The 14,785-nt window shown below is 40.3% G+C and overlaps 1 protein-coding gene across 7 annotated transcripts in view; it reads right to left on the minus strand.

Moving 5' to 3' along the window:
• The window catches only part of FRY (FRY microtubule binding protein), a 578,133-nt gene that overhangs the window by 78,372 nt on the left and 484,976 nt on the right, over window positions 1-14,785 (minus strand). For all 7 annotated transcript variants that reach the window (XM_089690883.1, XM_089690880.1, XM_089690882.1 and 4 more), the window contains one exon: window positions 4,216-4,823. In XM_089690883.1, the coding sequence (XP_089547009.1) occupies window positions 4,216-4,823 (608 nt within the window). The remainder of the gene's footprint in view (window positions 1-4,215; window positions 4,824-14,785) is intronic.

The raw sequence follows: 14,785 nt of genomic DNA on the forward strand, positions 1-14,785 counted from the left end.
GCTTATGGGCATTATGTCCACGGCTGCTCCATGAACTCCAAAAGCTGAGGCCCACATATGCAAACTAACCTGCAACTCCTTACTGAACACTGATGCATATACATAACTCTGAAGAAAGAAGAAGGGCCACACAGTTTAGTTTCCCTTAAAAAGCTGTACATTTGTAATTAGAACTCTCCAGGCATTCATGAAGATATTGGGAGTTACTAGCAAGCACAGACATTTAATTCAGTTTGCAATTTTCCTGTTTTTTTAAATAAAATTATTAAGACAAAATGATCCTCCAGAAAATTGAACTCTAACCCAATGTTTTTGATTTTTGGAGTAATGTAGGATTTATTCTCATACTGCTTCTTAATTGCAATATGTGACCCTGACAAGAAGACCACCATTCCCCAAGCTTGGTCCTATTTAGACAAATGGGATTTTGCTATAAAATGAACTTCTCTATTCTCCTGTCTAAAGAGCATTTTCCATATACTTCTATAGGCTGTGTTTCCCAAACCTATCATCATGTTCCATGCTAATGAGGTATTACAGGTACCTTTACATATGCACAGTAGTATATGGTGTACTAGGAGTGCAATTTAGCTGTCTGTATGGATATTCAAAAAAACAGCTGTTGGCGAGACTGGTGGACAGGTTTGGAAAACAATTATATAAAGAAACCAAACGGTTTAAAGAGTCACCATGATGCTGTTTTCATTATCCCCTAGTTGATTTTCTGTAGAAATATACACCAATCAGCCATAACATTATGACCACTGACAGGTATTTATTATTATTTATTATTTATTTCAGGTACTTATATAGCGCTGTCAATTTACGCAGCGCTTTACACATATATATTGTACATTCACATCAGTCCCTAACCCTCAAGGAGTGTACAATCTAAGGTAAGTGAATAACCTTGATTATTTTGCTACAGTAGCACCTGAAAGTGGGTGGGGTATATTATGCAGCAAGTGAACATGTTGTCCCTTAAGCTGATGTGCTAAAAGTAGAAAAAACTGGGCAAACGTAAGGATTTGACTGGTCTGCAGTGGTCAGGACCTACCAAAAGTAGCTCAAGGAAGGAAAACTGGTGAACTAGTAACAGAATCATGTGTGGCCAAGGCTCACTGATGCACATGGGGAGTAAAGGCTGGCCTGTGTAGTCCAATCCAATAGAAGAGCTACTGTAGCTCAAATTACTGAAAAAGTTATTTCCTGTTTCTCCCAGAAAGGTGTCAGAACACACAGTGCACAACAGTTTATTGCACATGGGGCTGCATAGATGCAGATCAGTCAGGGTGCTCATGCTAACCCATGTTCACAGTCAAAAAGGTCTACAAAGGGCATGTGAACATCAGAACTGGACCACGGAGCAAGGGAAGGTGTCTTTGAGGCAATAACTTGGCCTACAAATTCTCCAGATCTCAATCTAATCGAACATCTGTGGGATGCACAGGAAAAACCAGTCCGATCTCCCAACTTAGAAGTGCTAAAGGATCTACTACTGACAGCTGGGTGTCATATACGACAGCATACCTTCAGAGTCAGGTGCAGTCCATGCCTCAACAGGTCAGGGCTGTTTTGGTCATGTTATAGTAGGTGGTCATAATGTTATGGCTATTTGGTGTATGGATAATACTAGAGAGAGGAACCAGAAAGTTTAAAACTGTAACAGAGAGAAGTTAAAGCTACAGTAGTTAAAACAAATGATTTTTGGCTGGGAATTATGTAATTCTACTTATGATGACACTAAGCTAAATTACTCTAATTAAAGGCCTGTCATATGTAAAATTATTGGAGGTTTAAGCCTTCCTGCACACACAGAAAGCATTTGGGGGATATCTGCAAACCACCTCATGCATGTACAAGGACTTTTCATCATGTTATAGCAGCACAAGCAACTATACCAGTTACTCCAGAAAAAACATTTTTAAAATAAATCTCCACTTATTTCAATGTATCCATATTAAACTTGATGAAAGGTTCACTAGTAATATATTCGCACTAGGCCCACTAATACAGTAAAGGATAAATGCCCTAACAGATCATATTTTCCTCCACAGCAGGTTTATATTCTGTGCTGTGTAGGAAGCTACTTCTGGCCATGATTGGGAAACCAATTCAAAGAATAGTAGGTACATTCATTTTTTTTTTTTCCTTAAGATGCAAGTAGGACCCTTATATGTCGTATCCTGTAGGTGCATTGTCTAAAGCTATAAAGATTGCTTCCAGTAATTCATAGCTGATCAATAACAGATCAATATACAGTAACTAAAAAAAGCAAGGAAAGCCATTTGTTTTGATATTCTGCTGCTTTCCACATTCTTCGCAAGCACGCCATAATAAACCATTATATGCTAGACTTAAGCTGCTTCCCACCACTATACAAATCAAAAACAAGAAAACAGGCAGGGGTCTTTTTCAGGGTAGGTGAGAACATTAAAACATGAATCTTGTAGGAAAAGGCATAGTTAAAACTAATGAAAGGTTCTAGAGAAGACATTGGATTCACTGCAAGCTGAAAAACCAATTTAAAAAGACATACCTGCATATATAACATGGAGTGTTTTCCTTGTGAAGACCGCACTTTGACAGTTCTACATGATGTCTAATTCTTTTTAATGGGGGACAACATTTAGAAATTCACGTGGAGAGGAAAGCTGACCGCAACAAAAATAGGTCTGGCCTCATGATTACCAATCATGCTATCCTCACATAAATTGATTTATTCACTGTTTAAAGTAAACCTGTCACAAACCTAGACAATTCAAACTTAGCAGATGAAATAAATGACACAAAAATGAAATGCTAATAGCAAAATCCGTATCAGCTAGACACAGAAAAATATATACAAAAAAAAATCAATCCAGGTGAAAACTGTGCTGAACAAGAAAAAGATACAGGCTGCTATACGGAAAGCTGAACTTTTCCTGTAAAAGTGGAGCAACAGTGTTCTGGGCAATGGTGAATTCTGCCCCTTATGCAAACATAGGAGAACCATGATATACAAAGAAGGAGGTATGGAGAGCCTATGTGGTCTGGGCAGCGAAGTGAGCTGAAGCATACAAGTCAAAGAGAATCTCTCCTTTGTGTTGTCCCGGCACAGCAGTTGGGAGACCCTCTGGACAAGACATGTTTTGCAATTGTGCATGCAATATTAATTTAAATTGCAATTTCAGACTGTTTGCATAAAAATGTAGGTCTGCTTGGGCAGTTTTATCAACCAATATGGAGTCTATGGAGCCAAGAGCAAGCACAAACTGAACAGGAAAACTTGGGAGACAATTTCCCTGTTATTCTGGAACTTTTATATGGGAATTAAAGACCTGTATATAAAACCTTAACTGCTCACATCTCTGGATCTGCTGATTGTTCTGATTGTTGTGACAGTTTTTACTGAATGATCCCCCCGTGCAATTTTTATTATATTCTCATTATAAACTGCTTAGATTTGTGGCTGTTTTACATTTAAGTTAAACAGACAAATATAGGAAACACAGGTATAGCTGTATCTATATATTTATCAAGGCATGTAATACAATGTGAGTAGAGTATGTGCCTACATTTAAAAAAATAACAAGTAATCAGGAATACATGCAAAAATATCCAAAGTTTATTTGAACACACAATACATAATAATAATCCCTACTTTTATGACACCCTCAGCCTAGGCATTCAAGTAAGCACTATTATTATGTATTGTGTGTTTCAATATATTTTTGATATATTTTTGCATGTATCCCTGATTACCATTTCTTGTTATTTTTTTATGGTTTACTCGGTTTGGGATACTTGCATTTACACATTAATGTGTTACACTCTATCCTATAGGCAGTTATAGTTTTAATTTTTACTGGTGTGTAATTGCCTAAATTTAATTTACAAGGAGCATGCTGATAGGAGGAGAAAGAAAAGGGGAAGAGGGATAAGCATGTCAGCCTGCTGCTATTCCTTTACTGTCCAGTCAAATGCTGGGGGGGAGGGGAAGGGTGGGGGGCAAGCTGTATTGGGAGACCTAGCTGTATTACCTAGCGTCAGCAGAGAAAAATCAATTTAGAACTGAATGGACAGAAAAACAAATTATTTGGCGGCTTCAGCAGCTCCCTCATATATTATTTTGTGTATTTAGCAGTTTACTTAAATTGTAGCTTTAAAACTGCAATTAAAAAAATAGTCACTTAATGATAACCAAGCCATCATGTTCTTGGATGATAATTTTACCTATGACTTGTGTTGAATCCACCATAGAAACCCGAGAAACTGGGGTCAGCATGCTAAACAGCTGAAGGGTTAAGTCTGTAGTTGTAAGAGATGTGAACCCTTTGAGCAGCAGTTGCTGTAGCCCTGAAAAGTCTGTCCATTTTAGCTGCCCCTGTAGCTTCTCCAGCTTCTCTCTGTTCTCTGACTTGTCTAGGGGCAAATGAGACAAGAGCTTGTTCAGCAGCCTCAACGCCATCAAATATTCAAACTCAAAGTCTGATTCCATCAGGGCAACAGCTACCCAGAATATGGTGGACAGCAGGTTGGTGGGATTATTGATGTGAGAAGGATCAGTGATGTTGTCTTTCAGTGATGAGGAACTCCTGGTTTTCGGAGAGAATCCTTGCTGAGTACAGGCCTGAATCCTGTCTAGTGTGGCACTACGTGGTGGGTCAGAAGACTTGTCTGAAACACCAAATTTTTTAGGAACAGAAAAGCTTCTCTGGTGTCGACTGCGTTCAGATGTGGCTGTATTTCCACCAACAACCCCAGAGTTAATGTTCAATTGCCCTGTGCTCTTCCGGTTTGCATTTAATTTGGTATTCGAGGCCAGATCGGGAGAGGATGACCTGTAATACAAGAAAATATAAACATTGAATATGATCAGTCAGGTAGAAAATATGTGGACAATGCGTGTTTTTAAGATAAAAAAGGACTTATCTGGAAGCTATAATGTATTTTCATTAACTACATAATATGAGTTATTGTAACATTTATCTGGTAATGCACTTTTGATGTTTACTTGCTTACTTGATGTTTACCTGCTTTCTTTTTCACATTTAATTATTTAACCACTTGCCCTCCTGAGGATTTACCCCCTTTCCTGATATTTTTTACTGTTGGCTATAAAAAATATATAGTAAATTCAAAGTTAGTCATAATTTAGGCCAAAATCTATTTTGCTACATGTCTTTGGCAAAAAAATCTCAATAAGTGTATGTTGATTGCTTTGTGTGAAAGTTATAGCGTCTAGAAACTATGGTATAGATACTGCAATTTATGCCATTTTGTGCTATACAGCGCTGCACTAGTTTAACTGACAATTGCACGGTCATGCAATACAGTACATAAATGAAATCTATGTCCTTTTTTCACACAAATAGAGCTTTCTTTTGGTGGAATGTGATCTCTTGAGCGCTTTTAATTTTTCACGCTATAAACAAAAAAAGACCAAAACTTTTGAAAAAACCCCCCGATATTTTCTCATTTCTGTCATAAAAAATATCCAAAAAAAAATCAAAATTTCAGCATAAATTTAGGCCAAAATGTATTTTACATGTTTTTGGTAAAAAAAAATCCCAAAAAGTGTATATTGATTGCGTTGTGTGAAAGTTATAGCGTCTACAAACTATGGTATAGATCAGGGGTGGGCAAACTTTTTGACTTGAGGGCCGCAATGGGTACATATATTGGACCCGGGGGCCGGACCAAGAGTAGATGAATGATGTGTATGTGTCATCCATAGTAAGTATAGTAATATTCCCCCATAGTAAGCATAGTAATTAATCCCCCATAGTAATTCATCCCCCATATAGTAATTCATCCCCCATAGTAATTCATACCCCATAGTAATTCATCCCCCATATAGTAATTCATCCCCCATAGTAATTCATCCCCCATATAGTAATTCATCCCCTATAGTAATTCATCCCCCATATAGTAATTCATCCCCCATAGTAATTCACCCCCCCTATAGTAATTCATCCCCCATATAGTAATTCATCCCCCATATAGTAATTCATCCCCCATAGTAATTCATCCCCCCTATAGTAATTCATCCCCCCTATAGTAATTCATCCCCCCTATAGTAATTCATCCCCCCTATAGTAATTCATTCCCCATATTAAGTCCCCAAGTCCCCCCTGTGTCAATTCACTTACCTTTGCTCCGCGCGTTCCTCTCGCCGTGTTCCCGCGCCGTTCCGGTGTAGCATGAAAATCTGTCTCCTATGAGGATCTGTCCCCCTCGATGTATCTGCGCATGTGCCAGTTTCAGGCATTAGCAGCCGATCGGCGATCTCCGGCACATGCGCAGATACGTCGAGGGGGACAGATCCTCTTAGGAGACAGATTTTCATGCTACACCGGTCTTCAGGGCGGACTGTGAGAGGAGCCTAGCGGGAACCTAGCTCCGCGGGCCGGATTAAAAGGTCCGCCGGGCCGTATACGGCCCACGGGCCGTAGTTTGCCCATTGCTGGTATAGATAATGAAATTTACACAGCTTTTACTTACTATCACATTTCTTGAGGTGCTAAAATACCAGGACAGTACAAACACCCCCAAATGAACCCTTTTCGGAAAGTAGACACCCTAAGCTATATGGTGAGAGGCATATTGAGTCCATGGAAGATTTATTTTTTTCCACAAGTTTCTGGAAAATGACAAAAACATTTTTTTTTTTACACAAAGTTGTCACTTACATGATATATTGCTCACACAAGCCATGGGCATATGTGAAATTACACCCCAAAATACATTCTGCTACTTCTACTGAGTATGGGGATACCACATGCGTGAGACATTTTGGGAGCCTAGCAACATACAGGAGCCTGAAATCCAATGACTACTTTGAAAGCATGAAGGTGCGTAACTTCCTCATTTCACTTCCTCACTACCTATCACAGTTTTGGAGGCCCTGAAATGCCAGGATAGCACCAACCCCCCCCCCCCAAAAAGACCCCATTTTGGAAAGCAGACATCCCAAGGAATTTAAAAAGAGGCATAGTGAGTATTTTGAAGATCTCAATTTTTCTCACAAGGTTTTGAAATATAAAAAAAGAAAAGAAAAAATGTTTTTGTTTTCTTTATTCATTTTCCAAAAACTTGTGGCAAAAAACAAGATCTGCAAAATACTCACCATGCTTCTTTTCAAATTCCTTTGGGTGTCTACTTTCCAAAAAGGGGTCATTTGGGGGGTTTGGTGCTATCCTGGCATTTCAGTGCCTCCGAAACTGTGAGAGGTAGTCAGGAAGTGTAATGAGGAAATAAAGCCCTTTAAAAGCCTGAAGGTGCTTATTGGATTTTGGGGTCATGTACTTGGATAGACTGCCAAAAAGTCTCTCACATGTGGTATCCCCATACTAAGAAGTAGCAAAATTTATTTTGGGGAGTAATTCCACATATACTCATGGCATGTGTGAGCAATAAATCATTTAAGTGACAATTTTGTGTAAAAAAAAAATATATTCTTTTAGTCATTTTCCAAAAAGTTTGTTAAAAAGAAATTCTTCTATTGACTCAACATGCCTCTCAGCAAATAGTTTGGAGTGTCTACTTTCCAAAAAGGGGTCGTTTTGAGGTGTGCCCAGCATTAAACGTTTATGCCACCCATCACTCACTCTTCTAACCACCTCGACCAAGCCTTTTCTGACACTTTTTATTCACATTAAAAAAAAAATCAGTATTTTTTGCTAGGAAATTACTTTAACCCACAAACATTATATATTTTTTAAAGCAGACACCCTAGTGAATAAAATGGTGGGTGCTGCAATTTTTTATGTCACAGTACTCATGCAGCGATTTTTAAAATTATATTTACACTGTCCCTTTCTTTTTTTATTAACTTTTTATTAACTGTAATTTTTTTTTTCTTTTTAGAAATTTGGGGTCTTTCAGACTCTAGATATCTTCTCTGCCCTTACATTATCTAATCTCACCAAGATCGGTGTGATCAGATGCTTTCCCAATTTACAAATGGCGGTGTTTATATTCTGCAAAACTGTAGTGATGGAATGCTCATAGCTTCCAATTTCTTAGACTATAGAGATGCTTGGCACCATTCCAGTCTCCAATCAGCTCTATGGTCAGCTGGCAGAAACACCGGCTGCATTCTCAGGTTTCTCCAATGTCACGGGACTGCCCAAGAAGGCTATGGAAGGCAGCAGGAGAGGGGCAACGTCTTCCGCTGCTTGTAAAAGCAATCCTGCAGCTAATTAGCCACTAGGATTGCTTTTACATGAAATCCGATCGCCGGCTGAAAAAAACAATACCAAGATGATGCCTGCAGCTGCAGACATCATCCTGGTATAACCACTCAAAGTCTAGTGATATACAAATACGTCACTGGTCCTTGTTGGGTGTATATGCTATGTTCTTTTTTTGTATGTAGCCTGTGGGCTGAATGAAAAAAAGAGAAGAAATCTCTTCCAGAAAAAGTGGGACTCAGCACCTTCTGGATACAAAAGGGCCATGATCTCTTCCTGGAATTTTAGGAAGGATCCACTTTGTCCAGTTGCTTTGTAAATTACAAAAGCGTTGTATATAGCCAATTGAAATAAATAAATAGACACCTTTTTGTACCAGTGTCAAGCTTTCCAGGAAACTAGGTAAGGATTCATCATTTGGTCGTTGCAGTCCACCCCACCCATGTTAAGGTCATAGTCGTGGACACAGGGGGGTTACCGTGTTAATTTGGACTGTCATGTCTGCGTGAATGGAAGACAGGATGAAAACATTCCGTTTGTCCTTCCACCTCACTGCAAGCAATTCATCATTCCTCAAGCAGGCTTTCTCCCCCTTTCTAACTCGGGTTTTACAAGACGTGTGAGGAAGCCCAGGTGATTAGGTCACACGGTGTCACATGAGCCAATTCCAAGATTGTACAAATGTCTAAATAGTGGCACGCTTGTATACAAATCGTCCACATATAAGTGGTACCCCTTACAGAAGAAAGACGACACCAAGTCCCAAACTATCTTGCCACTGCTCCCCCTGTAGTCTGGACAGTTGGGGGTCTTTACTTAGCTGTCTCTTCCCTCAAACCCCAAATTTGTATGTACAGCCAGTGGCCCTCTCACAGAGCTTATACAATGTGACCCCATATCTGGCACGCTTGCTGGGGATGTACTGTTTGAATACAAATGGCCAGTAAAGTGAATGAGGGACTCATCCACGCAGATGTTTTGCTGGGGCGTATACACATCTGCAAATTTCTCAGTGAGGAGCTTTCAGAGGGACCAAATTTTGTAGAGCCTGTCATGTTCAGGGTCACCCCAAGGATGACAGAGTGTGTTATCACTGAAATGCATTAAGCGCATTATTGGCTCATATCTATGCCTGGTCATGGCAGCAGAGAACACGAGCATATGATGAATCGGGTCTTTGAACCAATACGACCACAACTCATTCTTTTTTGTAATGTCCATGTTGAGGGTTAGGCCCAAAAAAGTTTTAAATTCGGAAACCGTAATGGGATTCAATGTGAATGGTCTGGCAAGGTTTGAATTTGGGTTTGCGGTGATATATTGTTGAGCATATAAATTTCTTTGGCCCACAATCAAATTGTACAAATCTTCTGTGAAAAACAGCTCCATAAATTCAAGGGGAGTAGTTAAATTTGCTGTATCCACCTGAATTCCAGGTTGGGCAGTGAATGGGGGAAGTACGGGTGCTGCAGAATCTGTGGGCTGCCAATCCAGATTTGCAAGCAAATCCGGAAGGACACTAGGGGCTCTACGAGCCTGTGTGCAAATTGTTGGTGGCTGTGGGACGCTACTTGTGCTCACCACCACACTAGCTTGTACTGCACTTATGGGACTCGCCACGCCACCAAGAGATACTGCAGTGCTGGTAAAAATAGACCAGGATATACTAGGCCACTGCTGCTCGCCAGTTCACCAAAAGGTAGTGCGGCACTAGTACTGGCACTCTGCTGTATATGAGAAAATTCATGCGATCCTAGCACTTCAGCTTCATGGGGTCGGGAATGCCTGATCTTAACAGGGACCTCTTCTCCATCATCCGAGCTACCTGTCAGGGTGCCGCTGCTGTCTACAGGTTTGTATTCTGAGGCTGATTGTGTCAGGGAGTCTTCCCCTTTGCTCTCACCTGACATGCTCAGAATCCTGGAGGCCTCTTCACTAGTGTACCTTTCGTTGGACATTTTGTACTCTAAATTTACAGGTACCTAGTGCGACTCAAGGGAAAAAGAGCACCTGGCTGTCAGGGGCTGTTTGAACCGCTACAAAAAAATTTACTGGCAAGTGCTAACAGAGATCAGGCCTGATTCTGTGAACACTGCGGTTTTGTGTGCAATGTATTACAGGTGACAGTGATCAGAAATTATACTGACACTGCACTTCTTTTTAGGGGTGGGGGGAGCGTTGGGGCTAAACGCTAGTGCTGGCAGCGAACGGGGATGATCCTGCTAATGCTGCGTTTTTGGGGACACTAATACTAAGGGGGCACTGGTATAGTTTTGTTCGTGATCAATATATTAGTAATGGCGGTGATTAGTGACCTATAGGTGAGTGCGATAGTGTGCGGGAAATTTAACGCTAGCTGACCCTAGCTGGGAGGGACGCTAACTGACCCTGACGACACTAGTTGCACTAATACAGTGATCAGTGAAAAATACTGTACTAATGGCACTGGCAGGGGGCAATTAAAGGATTAAAATGTCTCTATCTAACATGTGCGGGTGCAGTGTGCTGCTTTTACTCATGTGTGATGTCTTTCTTCTCTCTCTGGAAAAAATGGTTCCAAGGAGAGAAGAACCAGCTAGATCCTGTGCCTGTATTTACAAATACAGGCACAGCTCTACATCTCCATTCGCTGTAGGAGATCGGAAGAGTCCCAGCCAAAATCACTGGCCAAGACCTGCTGACATACACCTCCAACAACGAATGATAGCAAGGGTCAGCGCGCGCGCGGGGGGGTGGGGGTTGGGGGGTCACGCGCATGCACGCTCTAAACCTGGAAGAGCAAAGCGACGTATGGGTACATCACTTTGCCTGCAGCTACCACCCGTCTGCAGTACATTGCGGGCAGCCATGCGGGAAGTCGTTAATATACACAAGTATAAATGATTTATCTCTTTATTTGTATACTGGAGATTGCAAACAGCATCCCTGGTTTAAGGCCCGCTGTTATAAGAAGAATCTTTTGTTTTTAGTCTACCATCTGAACCATAGGCTTTCACAGTTGCAGACATTCATTGTGCACTCAAGCTATAGTTGAATGGTTGATATAAGATTTTAAAGCGCTGCCGATTTTTTTGTTATTTATTCATTGTGCAGTACTACTAAGCAGGAAGCAGAGCATGCAAGTGTACACATGGCTGCTCCCGAGTACATACATAAAAGTATATACAAATCTTTACATAGAAATATGGTTATAAAACATTACCACTCATTGTTTTCAACAAACATCAAGTTTATAACCTGCCCAGGATTAGTGGGGAGTTGCAATTAACTACATGCCGCCCAGCCACTGTACATATACGGCGGCAGGGCGGCACTCGCAGGCAAAACCACGTTTTAAAACGTGTGTTTTGTAAACAAATAGGGGGCGCGCGCAAGGCGCGCCACCGCCCTATCTGTCCCGCGGATCACCGCCGCAGATGTCAGTCGCTGGGTCACAGCCGCTCCTTAGCAGCTATTTCCCGGCGATCAGCGGCAAACAGTGACAGAGAGCACAGCTGCAGTAGCTGTGCTGTCTGTCACTTCCCTGTCAGCTCGAGGATGAAGAGTTTCTCTTTCTCGATCAGCCTTGTCCTGTCCAGTACACACCCCCGCCCCCTAGTAAAACACTCCCCTCACTCCTATAACCCTTTCCTGCAAAATAAAGTTAACCCCTTCCTCCCCATTGCCATTAGTACAGTGTCAGTGTTTTTTTTTTTTGCACTGATCACTGTATTAGTGTTTTTGGGGATGTCAGTGACCCCAAGTCAGTACCCCCCAATGTCAGAATGTCCGCCGCAGTCCCGCCATAAGTCGCTGGTCGCTGCCATAATTCGCTGATCGCCGCCATTATTAGTATAAAAAAAACCCTAAAAATCCCAGTATCTTTCCCGCCATTTGTAAACGCTATAACTTTCACGTAAACCAATTAATTTACACGTATTGGGTTTTTTTTTTTAGCAAAGACATGTCACAGAATGCATTTTGGCAGAAATTTATGACTAAATTTGATTTTTGCATTTTTTTTTTACTGGACATGTTTTATAGCAAAAAGTTGTTTTTTTTCCTCAAAATTGTCAGCCTTTTTTTTTTATAGCGCAAAAAATAAAATCCGCACAGGCAATCAAATACCACCGAAAGAAAGCTCAATTTGTGGGGAAAAAAAGAATGTAAATTTAATTTATGTACCATATTGCAGGACCGCGCAATTGTCCGTTAAACTAGCGCAGCGCTGTATAGCAGAAAAATGGCGTAAATTGCAGTATTTATACCATAGTTTGTAGACGCTATAACTTCCACACAAAGCAATCAATATACACTTATTGGGATTTTTTTACCAAAAACATGTAGCAGAATACATTTTGGCCTAAATTTATAACCAAATTTGAGTTTACTATATATTTTTAATAGCTGAAAGTAAAAAATATTGTTTTTCTTCAAAATTTTTGGCCTTTTTTTGTTTATAGCGTGAAAAATAAAAAGCGCACAGGTGATCAAATTACACCGAAAGAAAGCTCTATTTGTGTGAAAAAAAGGACGTAAATTTCGTTTGGGTGCGTGACCGCGCAATTATCAGTTGAATTAGTGCAGCGCAGAGTAGCAAAAAGAGGCCTGGTCATTAAGGGGGGGAAATCCTCAGGAGGGCAAGTGGTTAAGGCGATACATATAAAAGAGGAGAGAAGAAATTTTTTTTGTTAGAGAAATTGTGAAACAAATAGATGTAGTAACAAAAAAACAAATCAATGTGTCCATATAATACATTTAGTGTATTTAACTGAGTAAGCGGAGATTCTAAGGTTAATGGGCATGGAGAAGATAGAAGAAAGGAATTACGTCATTAACACTCAATTATAAGACAATAAAAGGTCATTACCACCTTCCTTTCTGTACTCTTGGGATTCTGGAAGCATACAATATCTAGGTATCAAGTTAAAACACACGTTCCAGAGCTTACATGATGTCAACTACCCACACCTCTTTAAAGAAATTAGACAACTTCTTCAATGCTGCACCCCTTATCATATATCATTGGTAGGCAGAATTGAGTAAAATGACAGTTCTACATTTTCAAACATTCCCTGTAAAAATCCCTCTTACAGCCTTAATAAAAAACTCCAGCAAGACCTATTATTCGTGTGGGGTGCCCGTAAGCATCACAGTATATTTAAAACAGTTCTCACAGCTACTAGACCTCAGGGAAGTTTATGGTTACTGAGCATGTTAACTGAGACCAGTACTGATCTGAAAAGAGGAGAGCCACTCACCATGAACACCAACTTCTAATTTATTAAAGCCAAACAATGCACAGGCAGTTCACCTGGTGTCATAACGCATTTCACTCCTCACAGGAACTTAATCATAGGGTGATGCCCACCATGGGGTGATACACATCAGATATCTCAGGCAGTCTTACCTACCACAAGGCATTACTGTGGGAAGGTAAATCCCCTTTCACAATGGCAGCATTTTTGGTGTGCAGACAAAATTTCTCCTACCTTTTACAACCATACTATGTTTTGAAAAAGTATTCATACCCCTTGAAATTATCCACGTTTTGTCATGTTACAACCAAAAACATAAATGTATTTTATTGGGTTTTTATGTGATGGACCAACACATCTCTCCTACCTATATATCAAGATGTTACTGCCTCTTTCTTTCCCATTACTATCCTTCCCAGCTGATCTCATCTGTTGGTGACTACTCATCTGGCGTGCTGCCAAGAACTAATTGTATAACCTCTATTGACAAGATATGCGGCTTTGTGAACATATGAGTTCTTAGGAGAAACAGTTTTGACCTAATTAACTGTATTTTGTGTGAGTGATGCTACCAGCTGTTGCATCTCTGTATGCTGCAGACCAGACTTTTGTTATGTGAAACCAGAAATGTCATTTTTTATGGATATATTGTTCTATGCAATACTTGTGATCATTTCCCAACTGAAAGATTCCCTGTCTATTCCCATTCTGGTGACAACTCAAAATTTTGACTATTCTCCCTTATATTCAATCATAAAGACGACTAAGAGATTGAATCTCTTTAGTGGTGACACAAGCAGCCATAAAAACAGATAACAGATTCTAACCCTTCCCCACTCTGTCCAAAACTATTAAAAAATGGCTTTAGATACACTTTTAATGGGTTTCCTCTGGGTACTCCGGTTTCCTCCCACACTCCAAAGACATGCTGGTAGGTTAATTGGCTTCTGTTTAAATTGTCCCTAGTATGTGTATGCATGAATGTGAGTTAGGGACCTTGGACTGTAGGCTCTTTGAGGTTAAGGCTACTTTCACACTGAGGAGTTTTTGAAGCGTTTTTGCGTTAAAAAAAAGCACCTGAAAAGCTCAAGAAAAACTCTTCCCTATGTATGTGAATGTATATCTATGTATGTTTTCACACTGAGGCATTGTGTTTGGGGTGCGGTGTAAAAACTCCTGCTTGCAGCATCTGTGGGGCATGTTTGGTGAGGTAAAAAAAATGCCTCAAAAAACGCCTCTTCCCATTGAAATAAATGGAAAACGCCTGAAAAATGCCTGAAAAGCACTTCAAAAACTCCTGTGAGAAGCATTTTTGGTGCAGTTTTTAAGTCAACTGTCCTTTAAAAATGCTCAGAAAGCACGGCAAAAACT

Source organism: Staurois parvus, unplaced genomic scaffold (assembly GCF_062004578.1).
Source record: "Staurois parvus isolate SC_StPar_1 unplaced genomic scaffold, SC_StPar_1.0 ptg000544l, whole genome shotgun sequence".
Lineage (NCBI taxonomy): Eukaryota > Metazoa > Chordata > Amphibia > Anura > Ranidae > Staurois > Staurois parvus.